This window comes from Rattus norvegicus, chromosome 15, assembly GCF_036323735.1.
Source record: "Rattus norvegicus strain BN/NHsdMcwi chromosome 15, GRCr8, whole genome shotgun sequence".
In the NCBI taxonomy this organism is placed as follows: Eukaryota; Metazoa; Chordata; class Mammalia; order Rodentia; family Muridae; genus Rattus; species Rattus norvegicus.
This window is the reverse complement of record NC_086033.1, coordinates 45,434,987-45,457,364: the sequence shown is the minus strand read 5'-3', so window position 1 is coordinate 45,457,364 and position 22,378 is coordinate 45,434,987. Positions and strand designations below refer to the sequence as shown.

The window sequence follows — 22,378 nt, the reverse complement described above, 5'->3', positions numbered from 1 at the left end:
TGGACGTTTTTGTGGGGGTGAGAATTTAGCGATATAAATCTGATTGATAAACTACAACCTCCTAGAGTTTTGATTTTTATCGGTTACTGGAAATTGTGACTGAGCAGAGTCAACAACGAGAGATAGGCGGTCGTTACATGGGAACTAGAAAGGCAGTCGCTGATGGGGTTAGCCATGGCGAGATGGCTGCAGGGCCCAGAGTGTAGCAAGAGGTAGCATGGGATGGGAATTAGGAATTTAGCAAGTCGGGTGGAGACATTATGAGAGCTCCAGGCCAGAGAGTCTGCTGAGTCTGGCTGACTGAGATGAGAACACCCCACTGATGCCATGAGGCCTGATGGTGCTGGCGATAGGGTGGGATGGTGTTCCATTTTCAATATTTACCACAACACCTCATGGTAACTTTCTCATCATGACCTCGTGGCAGATCTTCCTGGCCTCTCCCTGTGGTCCGTCTCTAAATTCCTTCTTCTCATCTGGGGCTGGCCCCCTGACTAGAACTGGAAGACACACCATTTCTCTTCTGCCCAGCTAATTGGCTCTTCTTTTATTAACCAATCAGAAGTGATGGAAAGCAATTTTTACACAACATTGAGATGCTTGACCATGCTGTCGTCTGGACTGCAAGAGGATGTCTGGGCATAGAAATCAGCATCCGAGCACATTATGCACGAAACCATCCTCTAACACTCAGACAAAGAGAGCAACAGGTTTATTCTTTACCACCCTGTTGCCCTACCTAGTGGTTTTTGATTGGTTTATTTTCTGAGACAGGGTTTCTCTGTGTAGCCCTGGCTGGCCCGGAAATCACTCTGTAGACCACGGTGGCCTTGAACTCAGAGATCCCCCTACCTCTGCATCCCAAGTACTAGGATTAAAGGTGTACACTCCCCGAGCCTCACACCCCTGTGAGGTTGATCATTTTTGAAGCATCTGGGAGAACTGGTGAGAAATCCATGTGCCAATAATGAGTGTTCTCTGTTCCCAACAAGATAGGTGATGCTAGGTTACTCATCCAGTGAGGGGGTGGTCATGTGCCACGTGTGTGTGACTAGTTCATCATGCACCACAGGTCTTGCCCTTACTTCCTCCAAGAAGTAAACTACTGTCTCAGTATTGCTTTTCTTCAAAAACATGCCTAGGGGGATAAGGGAATGGCTCAGTCGGTAAACGTACTTACTGCCAAGACTCAAGCCTGCCTGAGTTCAATGCCAGGACACACAGAATGGAAGAAGAAAAAACTGTTGTCCTCTGACCTCCACATACTGGAAGTGATATGTGTACAGCCCCCCCACCATTGAATAAATAACTAAATAGATAAATAAGTAAGATATAATTAGAAGACATATCTAGGGATGTGAGGATAAGGGAGTCCAGGAATTGTTATTGTTGTTGGGATGTAGGAGTGAATATAACCAAAATACATTGTATACTTGTATAACATTCTCAAAAGATAAAGGAAAGTATTATATTTAAATTTTTCCCATGAGTGTTTTAAGCAAGAATGTGTGTTCTCCGCAGCAGTTTTTAATGAGCTGAAACCTCTACGAGTGAAAGAATGAAGGCAGGTTGCCTTGCACCTGATCCCAGCTTCCTCCACCGTGTGATTCCTCTACCGTGTGATCATGACCGACGTTCTCACACATCCAGCTGTTTCTGTTGTCCTGAATTTCCATCCTGCTGGTAACTGGCATGAGGAAGAAAAGTGATACTCAGTCACACTGCCTCCGAGACAGTCACCACCCTTTGGCCAGCCTGCCACCTCTTTTCTGGGTGCTTAGTTGAGGATGAACCCTGGCATCCGAATGCCCAGGTTAGGAGCCTAACTAATACTCATTAGTTGAAAGCACTTGCTTGTAACATAGGGGCAACCCTGGGTTATTGAGAGGCACGAATGAGTTAGTGCAGTTCTAGACCACAGGAAGAGTATCACGGATGATAAGTTTTTACCACCTAATGACAGTAGGGCCTCAGCAATGTCCACAAACAACTCATTACTCAACCAGGAGTTGTACACTCTTATAACCCCAGCACTCAGGAGGCTGAGGCAGGAAGATCACTGAGAGTATGTGAACAGACTGGGCTCTGTAGTGAGTTCTATGCCAGCCTGCACTACAGAGTGAGACCCTGTTCCATACAAATGAACACAGTACATTCCTCTCCGTTGTTCAGTGATGTTGGTGCAAGACCACTTTCTTATGCCCAGTTGTCTAACAGTACAGTTCAGGGCCAGAAACATGGCTCAGAAGGGAAAAAATGCTTGCTGTGTAAGGCTGAGTTTGATCCCTGGAATCTATACATGTGTTGTGACATATATGTGCCTGCATTCACAAACACACATCATGCACATGCTAATAAATAAAATTAAATGTTATGACGCACAGCAATACAGGTATGCACAGCATGCAATATTTGATAATGTTTATAAAGCACTATGTAACTGGTCTATGCATTATGTTTTTATCTCTGTCTCATTAAAAAAATAGACAGGGGGTTGCAGAAATGACTCAGAGGTTAAGAGCACTTGCTGTTCTTGTACAGGACCTGGGCTAGTTCCAGCACCCATGTAGTGGCTCATTGCCATCTGTAACTCTACTTCCAAGGATTAAACAACCACACACATGGTGCACAATTCCTATGTGCAGGCAAGACAGTCATACACATAGAGTAAGCTAAGTAAATCTTTTAAAATGAGTTATTTTTAAGATATTTAAATGACAATAAAATAGTATGACATGTTCTACCAGCAGAAATGTTCAGTACATTATGGTGTGTGTGTGTGTGTGTGTGTGTGTGTGTGTGTGTGTGTTGTGTGTGTTGTGAGAGAGAGAGAGACAGAGACAGGGAGACAGAGAGACAAAGGCACAGTGATAAAGACAGAGACAGAGAGATAAACATAGAGAGATACAGCGGATGGAAGCTATGACTTCACACACACTAATCTTTTCCACTGAGCTATATCATCAGTTGCCGAGGTTAGCCTTGAACCCACTCTATAGCCTAGGCAGCCTTTAAATTTCCAATCCTTCTTATCAGCATCCCAGGTGGCTGGGATTGCAGGCCTGCACTACCATATCTAGAGCTGCAATCTCTGATTGCACCCAGTCAGTTGGTTGAGGCATGCATAAGTACACTCCATAGTATTGTTTTGTGCCCAAGAGCACCTGACACTGTCCTTCTCAAACAGTTTCCCATCATTAAGTCACACTCAGTGGTACCTGTCCTGGGTTCAGCTTAGTGTCTAGCACTACCTGTGAATGTAAGGCAGGTAGGACTGCTGTTAGAGTTACTGCAGTCATTATTCTCTCTGAAAACAATGACTCATGTCATGGAGCCTCAGAGCAGACTCGGGCGATGCTGACAGACGTCACATCGATAGACAGAGGGCCTCACTTCTCATCAAACCACAATGGCTCATTGCAAGTGGCACTTGTGTGATTCACTTTTCCACTCTGTGACCAAAATCTCTCATAGAAACAATCTATGGGAGGAAAGGCTCACAGTTTCACTGGGATTTCAGTCCATCGTGATGGGGGAATCAAGGCGGCACTCAGGGCACAACAGATGTTTATGTGGAACTAGAGGAAGGGCTAGCAGGCCTGAGCTCCCAAAGTTTCCAAAAACTCCCCAAAGCACCATAGCTGGGTGAGCTGGCCTATGTTTTTAATCCCTGTAGGAGAATCTCTGTGAGTTTCAAGCCAGCTAGGATTACATGGTCAAACGTTGTCTCTGAAACAAAATAAAATAGCAAAAACCAAACAGCACCATGAACTGAAGACCAAGTATTTAAAATAGAAGCTTATAGGGTACATTTGTGATTCAAATGACAAGAATACTTTTAGCCTTGAGGCCTGATTTCCAGGGACATACAAGACCAGCACTGTAAGGATACTGCTTTGTCAAATAAGACATCTCATATCATACCCCTCTTACCAATAAGTGAGGGATTCCCAAAACTTTGGGATATAAACATGGACCCTTCCCTCTTCAAAACTTAGATGCATACCAGTTTGCTTGGTACAGACCACAGACACACACACACACACACACACACACACACACACACACACACACACACACTTTGTATGTAATATATTTCACTGACCTCATTTTAAGATTCCCCTTCTGTAGACATGAGAAAAATTAGAAAGAGGAAGTTCTGGAACAGAGCTTCTTTCCAAATTCTTTGAGGCTTGCTTGTCTCCATGGTGACAGTTTCAAATGCCAAGGTCCATGGCCACATCTTCGTTTGATGAACCTTGGGATCCAATTATTTCTCATTATTTTTAACTTCTCCTCCTGCAGCGCTTCTCAGTCTTGGTCACATACTAGAATCACAGGGAGTCTTTAAAAAACAAAAACAAAAAACAAAAAACAAAAACAAAAACAAAAACAAAACAAAACACCACCACCACCACCACCACCACCACCACCACCACCACCCCCACCCCCCCATCCCCCCACCCCCCCCCCCCCCCCACCCCCCCATCCCCCCCCCCCCCCCCCCCCCCCCGCTTACGGCCCAAACCACACTCTGATCAAGGAAGCCAAATTGCTGGAGGGTGGCAACAAACCATCTTTGAGATCAAGCCAACCTTAGCATTTCAAGCTCCCCAAATGACTTGGATCCCCTCTGTGTTTATTCTCCTCTCATTACTGAGGCCATTGTCTGACAAGAAGCAAGGGAGGAAAGGTTTACCTTTGGCTCATGGTTTGAAAGGGCACAGTCAACAAAAGTTTGTAGGGGTTCATGTGAGAACATGGGGTGAGATTACTACTATCTCAGAAGACCAGGAAACAGGGAAAACAGAAAGCAGAAACCAGGCAGGATTACTCTAACCTCTAGCCCCATCTCTGCATTAGTTATTTGTTTCACTGCTGGGACAAAACCCTTGACAAAAGCAGTTTAAGGAAGGAGGAGTCTGGAGCTGGAGACATGGCTCAGGGGTTAAGAGCACTTAACTGCTTTTGCAATGGAATTGGGTGTGGTTCCTAGCACCCACACGATGGCTCACAACTACCTGTAACTTCAGTTCTAGGAGATCTGATGCTGCTTCTCTTCTCCACAGGCTCCTGATGTACATGGTGTGTGTGTGTGTGTGTGTGTGTGTGTGTGTGTGTGTGTGTGTGTGTGTGTAAACATGTGTAAAATTTAATAAATATTTTTTAAAAGATTTATTTATGTTATGTATATGAGTACACTATAGCTGTCTTCAGACACACCAGAAGAGGGCATCAGATCTCATTACAGATGGTTGTGAGCCACCATGTGGTTGCTGGGAATTGAACTCAGGACCTCTGGGAGAGCAGTCAGTGCTCTTAACTACTGAACCATCTCTCCAGCCTAAATAAATATTTTTTAAAAAAAGAAAGAAGGGGTTTACTTTTCTCACTACAACTCATCAGAGCAAAGAAATCATGAGTTCAGGGGCTTGGTGTGCCTCCAGGTTCCCACCCTGTTTGAGTTCCTGTCCTGACTTCATTCAGTGATAGACTCCGATATGGAAGCAGAAGCCAAATAAACTCTTTCCTTCTCTAGTTGCTTTTGGTTGTGGTGTTTCATCACAGCAACAAAAATGCTGACTAAGACAACTCTGGCCTCTGTGGGCACTTGTCCTCTCTGGGTTCAAGGTCAGCCTGGACTACAAGGTGAGTTGTAGGACAGCCAGGGCTGCATAGAAAGACGCAATATTAAAAGAAACAATCCATGAATGAGTGAGTGAATGGAATCATATATACAGTTACCAGTGCCCCACTATCCACTCAGCTGCTTCTGTCTTGTTTTTTTTTTTTTTTTTTTTTTTGGTTCTTTTTTTTTTTTTTTTCCGGAGCTGGGCACCGAACCCAGGGCCTTGCGCTTCCTAGGTAAGCGCTCTACCACTGAGCTAAATCCCCAGTCCCTCTGCCTTGTTTTTGAAAATCCTTACAGGCCAGCTGGCCAATCCAATTATCAGAATTCTCAGAGGTTCACCAAGATGAGTACTTCTTGGTTGTTTGGCTTGTTACTATAGGCTCCTGGCTTATTTTCTTTTATTCTTATATGAGTCGGGACCTTAGATACATTCTTCTCTCAATCATATTGTCTTGCTTTTATGAGTGTCAAAAACAGTTTCCCCTGGATATCTTGCTTGAGACCCAGAAGCCTGCAGAGACAAAGAAAGACAGCCTATGTGGGTGGGTGCTGGCGCCTGAGGGAAATCTTAGATTTGGAAAGAGTTCTGCCAGGGACTGAAAGTGGGGTTTCATAGCATCCTCACTTGACCTTCCAAAGAAGTCACTGGTTACTTTGTAGGGCTTCGGACTCTGACACAGAGGAGGAGGTTAGTGGCGGAGGCCGTGCTTCGAAGAGTGTCCGGAGGGTGTTCCTTGTCTCCTTCCCTTGCTGAAGGCAATTTTAAGTTTCACTTCTGTTACAGTTTACTGCCTTCCAAATTAGAAGTTATTAAGTTCAATTTTTTTATAACTGCTGCCAACATAACCTACCACAGCAGAGGTTTTTTGTTTTATTTTTGTTTTTGCTTTTACTTTTTAGCAGTCTATTACAATGTAAGCTGTATTTGATTCATTAAACTTTCAATTTTCCCTAAAGTCATTTTTAAATGTTTGTAGACATATTTATCACCTTTTCCCCTGTGCATTGGCGAGTTTCTCCTAAAGACAAGAAGTGAGGTAACGCCACACCAGGGCATATTTGTGGCCTATGAATGAGTTTACATGTTTTAACCATAAAGACTTTCGTGTGTGTCTGGGGGTGGGGCAGGTTGAGACAGCGTTTCTCTATTTATCTGTGTAGCCTTGGCTGTCCTGGAACTTGATCTGTAGACCACTCTGACCTCAAACCACACTGGCCTGTGTCTACCTCCCCAGTGCTGAGATTAAAGACATGAACCACCACCATTGGCATTCAAGGATTTTTTTTTTTGTCCTGACAGTTGTTGATTGACTGTTTTCTTCTTGGCAGTCTTAGAGATTGGACTGAGGGCCTTGCACATTGCTAGGCAAGTGTGGTACCACAGATCTCTACCCACAAATCTCTTATTTATTAACTCATGTATCTAGTTATTGTTTGTATTTGAGATGGGGTTTCCAGGAACCCAAGTTAACCTTAAATTCCCTATGTAAAGTTGAGGATGACTTTGAACTTCTTACCCTCCCACCTCTACTACCTCCAGAGGACTGGGACTATGGGTGTGTGCTCACACATGGAGTTCATAAGGTGATGAAAATGGGACCCAGGGCTTCATGAAGGCTAGGCAAGCACTCTATATCACTAGTCCTTTTTTTCCCCCCTGTTTTGAGACAGGGTCCTACTAAGTTGCCCAGTAATTTTGTATAAATAAAATATTCTCATTGGTTGTATATGTTTGTCCGTATGTGCGCATAAGTAGAGATGAACCTATAGGGGGGAGGTGAGTGGACAACTTGAGGGTGTTGGTTTTTCTCTTCACTGTGTGGGTTCTGGGGCAGACAGAACCCAAGTTGCCAACCTTGGCAGTAAGCACCCTAATCCACTGAGCCATTTTGCTGGCCCCTGTTAGTGTTTTCAAAATGTGTTTAAACTTATGTCTTCTATAAGTGCTCATTGGGTCGGAACACAATGAAAGACACTTGGGAAGCACACATCTTGGTGGAATTGTGAAGGGAGCTTTTACTGAGTGGACTGAGAGACAAAAACCACCCTTGCTCTCGGTCTTTTCTCTGACTGGCTGGCTGACCTCCAGCCACTCCACTAAGCAAAGAATGCCTCAATCCCTTCAAACCCTAGTGTACCCCTTTACTTTGGGAAGATCTTTAAGATAACATTCCCGACAAAGTTTAGGAACTTGCCAAATACAGAATTGCTACTTGGTTTTTGCAGACGCCATCCAGAATAATTTGATGATCCTTGAACCCTGAATTGTGATTACAACAACAACAACAACAACAACAGCAGTAACAATAAAAACAGAAGGAAACAGGCTTTGCCTCCTTCAACATTTCAGAAAGTAGAGAAAGTCTGGTTCTTCCCCTGTGCACCCTGAGCCAGTGCTCGGGGCTCAGTATTGGACCTGGGTTTGCCTTCAGAAGCCCTATTGTTGAGATGCGGTTTTGTGAAGTCATAACCAGTGTCCAGGAGCTCTGGGTGCCTGTCACCACAAAGGCCAAGGAGCAGAGAGAGAGAACCGAGACTTTAAAGCTGTATGGTACTCGGAAAGCCAGTGATCTCAGAAGGCAGCCAATTAGTATACTAGGAAGCCCCAAGTACCTTTGATCTCCTCTCTGGACAGCAAGCTTTATAGGGCATGGGGATGGGATGGGGACAAAGAGAGTCAAGCATTCGGGAACTCAGCCTTGCCGCTCTGATAAGGTGATGGTCAGCAGTGCTTCCGAGACTCTGAGAAGTCTGTGTCTCCCTGGTTCTCATCCCTTGAGTTCTAGAATTCTGTTCTCATTCTGTGTATATCCAGACTTGGGTGCTTCTTAAAATGCTGGGTCAAGGGGTTGGGGATTTAGCTCAGTGGTAGAGCGCTTGCCTAGGAAGCGCAAGGCCCTGGGTTCGGTCCCCAGCTCCGGAAAAAAAGAAAAAGGAAAAAAAAATGCTGGGTCAAATTTGTTTCTGCTGGTATCTGTATAAACTGTCAACATGACTGCTCCGTGATATGATTAAGGGGAAGGTTTTGGGCAGAGGAGAAAGCAGTAGACTGAGCATGACCAGGAGACTGTATCTGGCCATGAGAGAAGCAGATGCAGGGGTGGAAGGGGGGGGCTTGGAAGGGTTGGGGAAGTTTGGGGGTGAGTTGGAGGGAGTTAGCATATCCAAAATAGTAGTGGTGTAAAGAAAGGGGTAGTTGGAGGCAGTTTTAGGAGAGGGGAAGAAGTGATCAGAACAAGGACTCTGAAGGATGTAACAGGTACTTGTGACACCCAGGGAGCCTGGAGGCCAGCAGGCACTTTGTTTAGTATGCTAATAGGCATCATAGCTAGACATTTGTCCCTTCTGCCATTTGGAATTTGTAGAAATGGAATTTCCTATGGACATGACAGTATCAACCTTGTAATACTCTGGGCCTCATGGATTGGGAAGGAGTTAAGTCAGGAAAAAAAAAACATTAATAGTTATGCATTAACTAAGTTAAGGTTAACATATATGTGTAGATTCCGACATATAATGTGGAGAGCAATTGTGTCTTTATAATACAGAGCACAAAGTGTCCCCATGTGTCCCTTCTATCCCACACAAAAGTGTGAGCCAATACTAGTGGCTATTTTCTGTTTGGACAAATGAAAAATAAACTGTTTATCCCTCTAAAGGGACTAGAAGTCCCCAAGGTTATGGTAGCCCGGGATATAAATCAGTGTTTGAAAGTTTTTGCTTGTTTTTAAACATTTGCAAAGCTTTGTTTTGATTTGTGTGTGTTAGTATGTGCCTGCATGAGTTTATGTGCACCACGTGTGTTGTGTGCATCGGTCTCTCAGAGGCCAGATGTTCTTGAATCCTTTGAACTGCAGTTACAGGTGGCCATGAGCTACCTGACATAGGTGCTGGGAACCTAACTTGAGTCCTTGCAAAATCAGTAAGTGTTCTTAATTACTGAGCCAGTTTTTCCGCTCCTGGTTTTGTTTTACTTTTTTGAGAAATAGTCTCATGTAGCCCGGGTTAGTCTCATACTTGCTAGGTAGCCATGGATGACTTGAACTCACGATTCTCCTGCCTCTACCTCCCAAGTCTTGCCCAGAATTCTGATATGCACCATTACGCAAGGTTTGGGAGGGGGATTTGTTTGTTTTGTTTTGTTTTACTAGACACAGTTTTTCTGTGTAGCCCTGTTTGTCCTAGAACTCACTCTGTAGGCAGGGCTGGCCTGGAACTCAAAGACCACTTGCTCCTGTCTCCTAATGCCTGGTTTATTCATGGTTTTATATGGTGCTGAGGATGGAACCCAGGGCTTTGAGCATGCTTGGCAAGCACTCTCCCAACTGAGTCACATCTCTAGTCAGATTCCTGGGGTTTTGAGTCCTCAAGACACACGTGCTACTCTACAATAGTTGGAAGTCTGCCAAGACCATCAGAAGCTCCAGTATTTAGACTAAATGCCCCAGGGCTGCGAATGTGAGGAGATAAGATTTTAGGGGTCATGGAAGTATTGCTTTGTCAGTGCTTGTCAATGGGACTTAATGGGACTGTGAAGGATAAGACAGAATCTCCAGCCACGAGGCCTAGGAAGAGCTGTTTGCACATATAGAAGCTACTGATCGCCCCCAGCTAGATTTGAGTGAAAACAGGCCTCAGACAGTGCATGTCCAAAAAGAGGTCAAATGCACACTAGTTAAGTAAATCCCATGATGATTATAAAACACTGGAGCCAAACTGCCTTCTGGGGAAAATGGAGGAACAAGGACTGTCCAGCGGTCTAGCTGGAAAAATAAGCAGTGGCCTCCAGAACGTTCGAATTGTTCTTTAACAAAATGCAGTGACAGCCTTCACTAGGAAGCACAGCTGTTTTCACACTAGTTAGTGGTGGATCTTTCCTGTGTACACATGTCCCACACTTCTGTTTTGTTATCACAGTAAGAAAAAGGCTCCCAATGGTTATATAGGTCTATTTTAGTAAATATTCTAAAATAGGACTTCTGAGCTCATTATGTGGAAAGTGGACATCATAATTGGAAGATCAACATAAATACTAGGACTACAGGAATAGGATTTTTAAAGATTTTAAAGATAATCCTACAGCTTTAAAGATTTATTTTTTAATTTTAATGAGAGAAAGAGAGAGGGAGAGAGAGAGAGTGTGAGCGCACCGTGTGAATCAGGTGCTCTTGGAAGCCAGAAGCCCTCTCTGAGTTTCCTGGGACAAGAGTTACAGGTGACTGTAAGTCAGGTGAAGTGGATGCTGAACTCACATGTGGGTTACAAAGCTCAAGTCCTCTGTAAGGGCTGTGCACATCCTAAACCACAGAGTTGTCTCTCCAATTCTGAGATTTTCTTTTTAAGAAAGGTTTTGGAACCTGGGCGATGGTAAATAAGTTTCAGGACAACCAGGGTTACACCAAGAAACCCTACCTCAAAAAACCAACAGAGAGAGAGAGAGAGAGAGAGAGAGAGAGAGAGAGAGAGAGAGAGAGAGAGAGAGAGGCCTACTAGTTAACAGCACTTGTTGATCTTGCAGGGCATCCATGTGGAGGCTCATAGCCACCTATAACTCCAGTCCTGGGGAATCCAAAATTCTCTTTTGACCTTGGCAGGCACCAGGCATACATGTGATGCACATACATATGGGCAGGCAATGCACATATACACATACAATAATAAAATAATAATTTTTTAAAGGAAGAATAATGATATGGCTTAGCAGGTAACGGTTCCAAGCCCTGAGTTTGATCCTAATGGTAGTAGAGAACTAACTCCTGAAAAATTGTTTCTGACCTTCACACTCAAGCATCCCAACACTTGAGCAACTCAGTGTGGGTGCACATGCCATAGACACAGATACACAGATACACACCATTCCTTATCTTCCTGTCTCTACTGCCTGCTCCCAAATGTTGAGATTTCATACACATGCCACCATGCCTGAGTAGAATGTCTGTCTGTCTGTTTGTTTGTTTATGTATATATGTATTTATTTATTTTTATTTAGTTATTTATATGTTTTGAGTAAGGATTTCTTTGTGTAGCTAGCCTCAAACTCAGTGATCCACCTGCCTGTGCCTCCTAAATTCTGGGATTTAAGATGTGTTGTCACCATCATCTGACTTTTATTTTTTAAATGCTTATTAAAGTTTTGTGCATCTGTGCTATGCACTCTCATGTATGTGTGTGTATGTGTTCCTGTGTGCATGTGTGAGTGTGTATATGTGTGTATGTGTGTATATGTGTCTGTCTGTGTGGGTGTGTGTGGGTGTGTATATGTGTGAGTGTGTATATGAGTGTGCATTATTCATGTGTGTGTGAGTGTTCACCTGTGCATGCACATGCACACATGTGCTCATGGTATGATGCCTGTTTGGAGGTCAATGGTAAACTCACAGGAGTTGCTTTCTTTCCACTGTGTGTCTGAGAAATAGAAATCAGCTCACCAGACTTGGTAGTAAAGGCCTCTACCGCCTAAGCCATCTTACTGGCCTAGAGTTAGCATTAAAAATAAAATTTTTCTTTCTCATTGATATAGGTTAAATATAAACTATTTAGAGAAACCCAACTGGCTAAGGAGGAAATGACCACCCAACTGTGTCTGTCCTGAAGACACTGTTATGAACATGGTGGTAACTGTTCTTCCTGTAAGGAAGATTTTGAGTTGGTTGTACCTACTGGGGAGTCACATTCTATACAAATTCTGTATCCTGTTTCTGAGGCTCAGCAACTTCCTTTTTCTTCTGTTTTGTTTTGTTTTGTTTTGTTTTGAACAAGCTTTTGACTACATAATAATCAACCTGGTAGAGTTACTGTTACTTTTTTGCTAAACACTTTTCTATGTAGGATACTGGTAACTTTTAAAAAAGTGAATTCTATGCTGGGATCACCTTAGTAAGAATTACTAAGTAAGTAGTTACACTGTAAACTACTACTAGCTTTGAGAGATCACCATCCACCCCAAGTTTGTAGCAAAGATGAAAAGCTGACAACTGCTTATGGTGTTTCTGGTAAAGGCCTTGCAACTGTTTCAGGCCTTGAAAGACTAGCTATCATTTGGCTGGAATGGGAAGGGGGGAGGGAAGGGAGGAACAGAGAGAGGGAGTGAGGGAGTGAGAGAGGGAAGGAGGGACAGACATTGACCACAGGTTAACACTGGGTGTCTTTCTCGGTTGTCCACTATATTTATGGGGGCAGATTGCTTCACTGAACCTGGACTCACTAGTACAACTAGACTAGCTCACCAGCAAGCGTCAGCATGTTTCTAACCCCCAGTGTTACAGTGTTACATACATGCAACCTGTTACCACAGGGGCTTTTGCAAAGGTAAGATGCTAGGGATGTGGACACAGCTCTCATGCTTGCTCAGCAAGTACTTTATCCGCTGAACCATGCCCCTTGCCCTATTAATTTCTTTCCTTCCCATTTTCTTTCTTTTTATCTCTTTCTCCCTTTTTCCTGTTCTTTTATTTCCTTTTCTCCCCCACCGTCTCTTTAAATTCATTTCTCCATTAGACAGGATCTCGTGTAGCCCAGGCTGGCTTCTTGCTCAGACATAGTCAAAGATGATTCTGAACTTCTGATCCTCTTGTCTCCACCTCCCATACTTGCTAGGATTAAGTGTGCCCTACAAGGTTTGGCTTTAAAACATTAATTCCTTTATTTTTTATTTCTTAGATGGAGATCTTCACATGTCGCTTAGGCTGGTCTGGAACTCAAGATTATCCTGGTGATTACAGTTGCCATCATGCCTGTTTTAACTTTGGTGTATGGAATATCTGCTTTTGTCCTTACATGTATGGTCTCGCTTGGAGACTCTGTATGTAACCACCTGGAGAACACAGAGTGCAAAAGGATACCACTTCTCCATCTTTTTTTTTTTTTTAATGGAGAAGGGTTTGTATTAATCCCAATTCCAAATCTGGTTCATCAGATAAAGAATTAATTCTTGAATAAATCTCCTCTGGTCATGTGTGCTACATAGTGTTCTGTGAACTTGACACAAGCTGGAGTCATCAGAAAGGAGGGAGTTTCAGTTGGAAAAATGCCTCCATGATAAGTAGTCAGGCCTCTAAGACATTTTCTTAATTAATAGTTGATGGAGGAGGGCCCAGCCCATTGCGGGTAGAGGCATCTCTGAATTGGTGGTCCTGGGTTCTATAAGAAAGCAGGCTGAGCAAGCCTAAGAGAGCAAGCCAGTAAGCAGCAGTAATCCATGGCTTCTGGATCAGCTCCTGTCTCCAGGTTCCTGACTTCCTTTGGTGATGAACTGAATGTGGAGGTGTAAGCTGACTAACTCCTCTCCTCCTTGCTATTTGGTTATGATATTTCATCACAGCAATAGAAACCCTAAGGGAGACAGGTTAGTATCAGCACACTGGGGTATTGTTGTGACAGTCTTGACCATGTTTTGGGGAGGATTGCGGAAGGGCTTTAGAACTTTGGGCTAGAAAATCCATTGAATGTTGAGAGCACGGGGAGCTGTTCTGTAAGAGCCTGGAAAATAAGAATGGTGGGAGCAGTGCAGACGATGGAGGCCTGGCTTGCGAGGTTTCAGAGGGAAGCAAAGACTCTACTGGGCCTTTGGTGTGAGGAATCTGTGGTTCTGGTTAGCTGGGGCTGAAGAATCCGCTGTGATTAGTAAGAGAGCAGAACTACTAAAGTGAAACCTTTGTTTTGTTGGGATACTTAGTACTTGTCAGCTCTAAGTGAGAATTTAGCAGGGATGAAGAAGGGACCGGCATTGTCGAGGTGAAACCTTCCGGAAAGAATTTCCTGAGAATCAGCCCACAGGAGTGGGTGTTCCAGACAAGGCCAAGGTTGTATCTTGTCCTGGCAGCTGAACTTAGTAGTGTAAGAGTAACCTACGTGGTACTGGTTATAAAGACTTGAGGGGTCATGGAGAGCAGCTGAGGCTTGGCACTGTGTGGCAGGGCTGGGGTCCCTGAAGAAAGCCTAGGAAAGGTTACTACTGAATGTGCATCCCAGTTGCAGTGAAGATTCTAGCATTTTGGAGATGCCAGTAGCGTTTGATGACCACCAAGAACAGCAGCAGCAGTGGAGTGGAGCTGGCAGAAGCCTAAAAGACAGGCTGTGTGTGCTGCAGAGGGCAGAGGTAGAGAAGTGACTCAAGTCCCAAGTGCCCAGAAGATCTTGAGTGAATTCCAGTTAGCAATGGAACCCACGAGACATCATTAATATATTTTAAAAGCCACCTTGCAGTCACCCAGGGTGAGACCTGTTCAGTTCTAATATGTTTCTGATTCTATAATTCATTTTTTGTGTCTGTTGACTCAGATTTGAAGCCGAAAAGTCTCAAGTCTTCAAAAAGTGTCACCAGAAAAACCAAGAGGGAATTTCTCTCTTCTTTTACCCAAGTTGAGCTCAATTCTGCAAGGCTTGGTCACCTTGCATGGTCAAATGATCAAGAGTTACATTTAAGAGTCTCACATTAAAAAGCTTGCACCTAAGTGCGGTGACTTGCCTGAAATCCTAGAATTTAGGAGGCATAGGCAGGCAGATCACTGTGAGTTCAAGGATAGCCTTATCTACTTAGTTCTACTAGGTCAGGGCTAAGGAGCAAGCCCTGTCTCAAAACAAAACAAAACAAAACAAAACAAAGCAAAACAAAACTCAAAACTAATTCAAACAAAAGTTTCAAGGCTATGTACAGAGAGGAGAGCATTATTCTATGGGGATATCCTATTTCCTGGGTAGTATATAAACAAGTTTGAAGATGCCATGGGAAGTACTTGCAGCAAATATATGATGCACGGGCAACTATTTACTAAATGGAGTTGGTTGTTTAATAAATGTAGGCGAGATCACCAAGTTTACTTCTTTTTTCTTTTTTCTTTCTTTCTTTCTTTTTTTTTTTTTTTTTTTTTGGTTCTTTTTTTCGGAGCTGGGGACTGAACCCAGGGCCTTGCGCTTCCTAGGCAAGCGCTCTACCACTGAGCTAAATCCCCAACCCACCAAGTTTACTTCTAAAACGCCTCCCCCGCCTCCCCCGCCTCCCCCGGAGTTAGGAAGAATGAGGGCTGGAGGGTTGGCTCAACAGTTGAGAGCACTAGCTGCTCTTGCAGAGGACTGAGGTTCAATTCCCAACATCTACATGGCAGCTCACAACTGTAATTCCAGTTCCAGGGGTGTGACACACTCTTTTGAGGGCATAAGGCATGTACGTGGCACACATACATACATGCAGTCAAAACACTCATACACATTAAATAAATCTTTAAAATTAAAAAAGAGTGAGGGAAAATATTTACAATTCAGCAAACCTTAAGGAGCCAACATTTAAGTGGCTTTTCTTCCCAACCCAGAAAGACTTATTTATTCATCCATTAATCCCATGAATTATGCGGTTGGTGATAGGGAGATGAATAACATACTTCCTAGCCTCAAAGAATTCTGTCTAATAACAGACACAGGCTGAGATCATTTTAATGTGGCTTAAGGAAACAGAAAAGTGCATTATACTTTATGAGACTATTTGTATAAACTGACAACACGGCTGCTTCGGAGTTGGTTAGGGGGTTGGGGAGATTATTGATATGAGAGAACAGCCAGAGGCATCTGGAAGAGTCCAGAACACAGACTGAACATGGCCAGAGAGGGAAGAATAGCAGGGGATAAAATATAGAGGAAACAGCCAGAATAGCAGGGTGTAAGGAGTAGCTGGGAGAGGAATGCCTGAGGGCTGGAGGGAGTTTAGGGGAGGGGAGGGATAAGAAGGGCAGGACTGAAATGTGTAACATGTTCTTGTGATACCAGCATGTGCTTTGATATACAGTTAGGCAACATAGGTAGCTATATCTCCTTTTTGCCAGAAGTAAGGGAAATGACTCTTTTGGTAGAGGGCAGTGCAGTTTTTTATCTAACTGCCAGAAATCCTCCTATAGTCCGGGTTGAGCTCATTTCTGGATATGTGGACTGCCTTTTGCATTTTGGGGAACTGGAGTTTCCTTTGGACCTGACACATTGTTTTTGTAGTTGCTCTTTCCTCCTCCTCCTCCTCCTCCTCCTCCTCTTCCTCCTCCTCCTCTTCCTCCTCCTCCTCCTCCTCCTCCTCTTCCTCCTCCTCCTCCTCCTCCTCTTCTCCCCCCTGTCTTTCAAGACAGGGTTTCTTGGTGTGCCCTTGGCTGTCCTGGAACTAGCTCTGTAGACCAGGCTGACCTCGTATTTTCAGAGATCTTCTCGCCTCTGCCTCTTGAGTGCTGGGATTAATGGCATGCATCTACCACTACTACCCCTCCCCACCAGGAGAACTTGACACTATTAAGCAAGGACATCCAACCTAGTTAAAGGTGAATAGGAAAGGGGTTGGGGATTTAGCTCAGTGGTAGAGCGTTTGCCTAGCAAGCGCAAGGCCCTGGGTTCGGTCCCCAGCTCCAAAAAAAAAGAAAAGAAAAAAAAAAAGGTGACTAGGAAATGGGAGAAATGTCAGAGAATCTGACTGGGAGAGGTTACATTTAAATGGATTTAACTTACTTTGTGTGTGTGTGTGTGTGTGTGTGTGTGTGTGTGTGTATGTTTGATGTGTGATGTTAGGCAAGGTCTCATACAGATAGCTCAGGCTAGCCTCAAACTCAGCTGTCCTTGAACTCTAGAACCTATAAAATTCACTTCATAAGTGCTGCTGAGATTACAGGCATGTGCCACCCACCGCAGCCAGCAGAACATAGCTTCTTAAATCATTGATTTTTACCACTTTTATCTGAACAGATCTGGGCCACTTTTTGTGCCATTCACAACATTCAATTTCTGTGGAGAGCTATTCTTAACTGCTTTCAGTAGCCAAGGGCTCTGGTCCACAGGAAGGTAATCTAATTCACCCAGATGGAACAAGCCCAGTGGGCTCAGTGAACTCTCACCTTGGGCAGGCAGTAGCGAGTGTGCATCACTGTCTCTTTATTTTGGTGCCCCCGGAGCTCACTCACAGGGTCACCGGAACAGCAAAAAAAAAAAAAAAAAAGGGGGGGGGTATTCTCTAGAGAGAGCCAGCTCACCAAGTGGGTGAGCGTAAGTGAACAGATGAGGCCATCCCAGAGTCCCGACCCTGGCTCAAGGGCTTGGGACAGTGCCAGGTGCAGACAGGCCAGGCCTAGGTCACTTGGGCACCGCGGCCTGGCACATTCAACCCACAGCCAAAGCTAACTAAATGCAGCTCTAAATGCAGCTCTAGCTCCGTACAGGGACCTTCTCTAGGGTCCTAGCGGGCCGGGCGGGGCGAGAGCAAGGCAGGAAGGAGGCGTGACCAACACAGAGCAACCCGCCCCAAAGACGGCCCGCCCCCTCGAGTGACGTCACCGGGCAGCCAGCGGGCGCCATTTTGAAAGTGGAGTCGCCTGCCCCTGCCGCCGGGGCCGCCGTCGCTGTCCTAGCCGCCGCCGCTGCCGCCGCCGCCGCTGCCGTCTTCACCGCGGGAGAAGGAGCACGAGACAGGACGCCCCTGAGTGAACGCCACCATCCTGCCGACAGCTCCGCCCGGGCTGCTTCCTTTCCGCCCAGGTCCCCGTCCCCTCCCCCCTCAGGTGCCATCCGCCTCCATCCGCGCCCTCGATCCCCCCATCCCCAGGTGAGGGGGCTGAGCCCCGGTCGCGGAGGCCCGGACGAGCCCGGCAGGGTCACCATTTGCAGCGCGACATGGCAGGTAAAGAAGAAACGGCCCTTGGGCGGCTGACAGGGTGCCGCTTCCTCTGCGCGCTCTCCGTCACCCCCTAGCGACGGTGGTGGCGGGGCCTCGGCCTGGGGCGCTGGCCGAGTGCGGGGCGGGCGGGCGGGCCGGCCTGGCACTGAGCTGGGACTGTGGGGCCTGGAGGCCCGGCCCGGGGCCTGGCACTACAGGAACAGGGCATGGGTGCGGTGGGGGTGGGAGACGACGTGGGTGGGGCGGGTGCAGGCGTGCAGATGGATCTCCTCTGCACCCTGCTCCCTCCGCTCCTCCTTACATATTCATTCCTCTTCCCGGTCTATTGCGAACCTTCCTGTAGAAATGTATTCTGGACTGATAATACGGAAGAGCGCTTTGCAAGTTAAAATACAATGGAATCATATACCCCCCACTCACAGTTCCCGCAGCACCGCACAAACATTAATGGGTAAATCAGGTTTTGAGGATGTAAGCCTGAATTTTGTTGCGATTGTGCTCCCTTCCTTGACTTATTTATTTATTTTTTTTTTGGCCACTCATGAATGCAAAGCCTTTAATAGAAGTTGCAAAGACTCGTGGTGGGGGCTGGGTGGGAGAAAAAGGTAATTTAAACTTTGCATTTTGCACGGTAGCGTTTGTGCAGATGTCCTTTTCCCAGAAGGGTTTCTTGGAGTTAAAATAGTTGTGGAGTTTGGCGATATAAATAGCCAAAGGGAGAGGGATTTTATAAAAGCTTGCAGGGGGGAGAAAGCCTGATTGGGGAATAATTTAGCAAGGAGTGGGTAAAGGAAAAGTGAGGTTTAATGTCGTTTGAGAGTCGGTTATCTTTGTACATTTTAGTATTGAAGCCCTTTATCTAGTTGAGTAATTCTAGATTGAGATTCAGTTTCTTTTCCAGAAATCCAGGCGGTGCTCCCCGCTCCATTTCCTCTTTAGTGCTGGGCAGTGAGTGTCGGAGATTAAACAAATTTTCCTGTCTTTTCAATAGTTACATAGATAATAGGACCTTTAGAGAAGTTATGCTGGTCTGGTTTACTGTTTGCAATGTAAACAAGCTGTCCTTTGACCTTGCTGAACAATGAAATGATAATTGGAGCTGTATTGTAGGACTTGACAGATTAGTAAAATTGCTTTTTCTGGGTCCTTTAGGTGAATGGAGGCAGAAGCAGCTTCCTTTGACCATCTCTTCCCAGGCATGCATTTCCGCCCCTTTTCCTCTGTCTGCAGCCAGTGATTTGCTCCTCACGAACGCAAAGAAATGGGTGTTGTGTTTGCTTAGTCCACATGAATCATCCCTCCTCTCTGGCAGTAATGTTCCCGAAGTTTTCTCTTCGTTCTATATTTCATGGTAGTTTAGACTTATAACTCTTGTGGGCCTTTTGTACCTTTAAAGGAAAACTAACTTTGTTGGTTTTTTTCCCCCTGGTAGGTCTTACTTGAAAGGCTCTGGCTGTCTTTAAGGGGAGGGGAAAGCAGAAGTGCGGTTTTGAGTATCTGTATGCCGATAATTATTGTTAGGCTGTATGCCTTTGAATATTTCATACCTGCAGATTTGTTTTTAATATACTACCAACTTTCGGAGCCTAATTTGGTTCCAAATCTGTGGGCCCAGTGGTAGTTATGCAGGGAGTATCCTGCCAGCCACAGATACCATCACTGTGTTTATGAGCGTAAACAGAACAGAACTCAATTTTAATTGCTATGTTTTATTCTTCCAGGAGCTGGAGGAGGGAATGATATTCAATGGTGTTTTTCTCAGGTGAAAGGAGCAGTTGATGATGACGTAGCAGAAGGTAAGAAATTTTAACAATGACACCTGAGTATTGACTCCTGGGTACCGAAGGAACTCAATGTTTTGTGTTTGTTGTCCAAGAAGCAGGACAATAGTTTTAAAAATCACCTTTCTGAAAAGTCTGCATATCTTCTTATGGCTTGTTTATCTTATTTTTTTCATTGAGTTAATGAAGTAAAGGTGATCAGTAAGTGTTCTAAGGTGTGTGTGACTAAGGTTTTCTTGTTACATAAATTCTACACATAAATGACTGGACTTCATGTTTTGTCTTTAGATAGAGGAGAGATTGACACCAGCTGTGCTTAGCTCAGAAATGCTCCCAACAGCACCTCTTATTCTGTGGGGAGACTTAGTTTCTTTTGAACGTAACTGCTTTGAAATTGTAGTATTGGTTGACATGTTTGCTGAGAAAATGCTGGCTCAAATTATTTACTTTATTATGTTGCAGGGATTTGTATATGTGGTTAAGATAGATAAGATATAATAAATCACTGTTTTGTAGGGGACTTTTTTTTGAGATAGAAACTTGCTAATTTATTTCAAAATGTATCTGAAGTTTTGGAATGTCAAGGTCTTGGATGCAGTCTGAGCTGATCTTTTGTGGTAGAGACAAATGATCTTAAAAGGGATTCTTTGCTCAGAAATATTTAAAGTTTGTGGGATTATTGTGTGTGTGCTTGTGTGTGTGTGTGAGAGAGAGAGAGAGAGAGAGAGAGAGAGAGAGAGAGAGAGAGAGAAGTGGTGGTGGATGTGTGTCTATGTGTGTGTCTTGTCTGTCCCTAGCGGGCTTTGAACTTTCTATGTAGACTAGGCTGTTCTTGAATTCGGAGATCCATCCGCCTGCCTCTGCCTCTGCCTCCCCAGTAAAGTTAGTGGGATTTTTCTAAACTGTAGTCAAAGAAGACTGTGTATTCCTGGTTGTCTGTGAAAATGTGTGCCCCTCTAGGTGGCACCTTTCCTTGTGGTTCTCTGCTGCTGTCGTGAGGGGTTTTTCAGGTGGTAGTAGTCCAAAGACTATTGACTAAGGAGATGCTTGTGTGGTGACATTTGTCACCAGTGTGTGCATGGTGTTGGGGGTGAGTCCTGTAGAAAGTCATTGGCAAACTTGTTGCGTCTTACAGACTCTCCCACCTTTGCTTTCTGGTGGTCCTCATCCCTTTCTCACATGAGAGTCCAGAAACTTGGAAAGGATAAAAGGGTTTAGGAATGATTCAGTGATGGTCAGTCTGTGCTGCTTTTCTGTGGAACTCATTTTGAGAAATCCTGTGTTGAAGGGAGGAGTCTCGAATTCCTGATTTTGTAACTCCATTACCTGTTGAGTAGTAGGCCCTCAGATACTGGCTCCTCAGCTTTGTGTAGTTGTGCAATAACACATTATGAAAGTGCTCTCTACTTGGAAAACCTTTCTTGGTTGCACTGTTTATTCCCTTATCAAAGGTCTCCTGAATGTTGTGTGGTGTGTGGTGTGAACTGGGTGTGTGGTGTCTAGAATATAAGATGTCTACCCTTAAACTCGGGTTACTTCTTGTTAATCATGGGGAGAAGACTTCACTCAATCAGAAGAAATTGATTTTCTAAACTGAACATCAATTACTTAACCAAAACAAGTGATAGTTTGTGATACTACACAAAATATATGTGATGGATCAGTTTAATTCTTGTCTGTCAGTTCTTAATGGCTTCACTTTGCTCTTCTTGATTGTTTAATAACTTTCTAGGATATGTGTAATGACAGTGTGCTCCTAACTTACAGTGTGAAGACTTGGAGGCTTGAAGAACAGGACTTGTTCTAGTGCTCTGTCTTCACAAGTACATCAACAACATTGTTTTCAGGTTACACTGCTTTGATTTCCAGATTCTTGGAAACTATAGTTTGTATACCTTTGTCTATTATGTTAATGAGAGGGAAGTTTTGCTTTTCAAATGTAGAATATGATTATTATACATGGCCCATAGATAGAGATTATTATCTTTAAATGGTTGTTATCGTGGCCCTTAGACTGCCTGCATTTTGTTAATGATATATTCTGATTTTTTTTTTTCTCTCAATAGCTTATGTTGTCTGACTGTGCCCTTGTAGCCAGGCAGCAGCCAGGACATGCTGATTTATTTGTGTAGTTCATCTTCTATACCTGCCTTGTAACCTTTCTTTGGGAGACACTTTCTCTGTAGTTCTGGCTGTCCTGGAACGAGGCTGGCTTTGAACTCACAGAAATGTGACTGCTTCTGCCTCTCTAGTGCTGGGGTTAAAAGTGTGACTACCATGCCTAGCTGCGTTAACTTCTTAAATGAGTACCATTTTCTTCCTGTGTTATAC

The 22,378-nt window shown here is 44.4% G+C and overlaps 1 protein-coding gene and 2 long non-coding RNA genes across 12 annotated transcripts in view; 2 read left to right on the top strand and 1 right to left on the bottom strand.

Annotated features, from left to right (window-relative positions):
• Window positions 1–1,438: 1,438 nt before the first annotated feature.
• On the bottom strand, window positions 1,439–17,880 carry LOC102555410 (uncharacterized). 4 transcript variants are annotated; one of them, XR_010058186.1, is made up of 3 exons: window positions 17,491–17,880; window positions 4,106–4,328; window positions 1,439–1,687 (listed from the first exon to the last, which is right to left on the bottom strand). It is a non-coding gene; the product is annotated as an uncharacterized LOC102555410 (long non-coding RNA). The 4 variants fall into 4 exon arrangements; XR_359986.5 differs by lacking the exon at window positions 17,491–17,880 and adding an exon at window positions 8,246–8,403; XR_359987.5 differs by lacking the exon at window positions 17,491–17,880 and adding an exon at window positions 8,246–8,394 and having other exon boundaries at window positions 4,106–4,345.
• LOC134482137 (uncharacterized) lies at window positions 8,119–13,571 on the top strand. Its single transcript, XR_010058188.1, has 2 exons — window positions 8,119–8,347; window positions 13,292–13,571. It is a non-coding gene; the product is annotated as an uncharacterized LOC134482137 (long non-coding RNA).
• Window positions 17,881–17,936: 56 nt separating the features above from the next.
• Ppp2r2a (protein phosphatase 2, regulatory subunit B, alpha) overlaps window positions 17,937–22,378 on the top strand; it is a 59,287-nt gene continuing 54,845 nt past the window's right edge. For 2 of the 7 annotated variants that reach the window (XM_063273916.1, XM_063273915.1), the window contains exons 1-2: window positions 18,845–19,617; window positions 19,988–20,062. In XM_063273916.1, the coding sequence (XP_063129986.1) occupies window positions 19,554–19,617; window positions 19,988–20,062 (139 nt within the window). In that variant the 5' untranslated portion in view covers window positions 18,845–19,553. Of the gene's footprint in view, window positions 18,270–18,844; window positions 19,618–19,987; window positions 20,063–21,814; window positions 21,895–22,378 lie in introns of those variants that run through there. The other 5 variants (XM_063273918.1, XM_039092957.1, XM_063273917.1 and 2 more) reach the window with 4 other exon arrangements.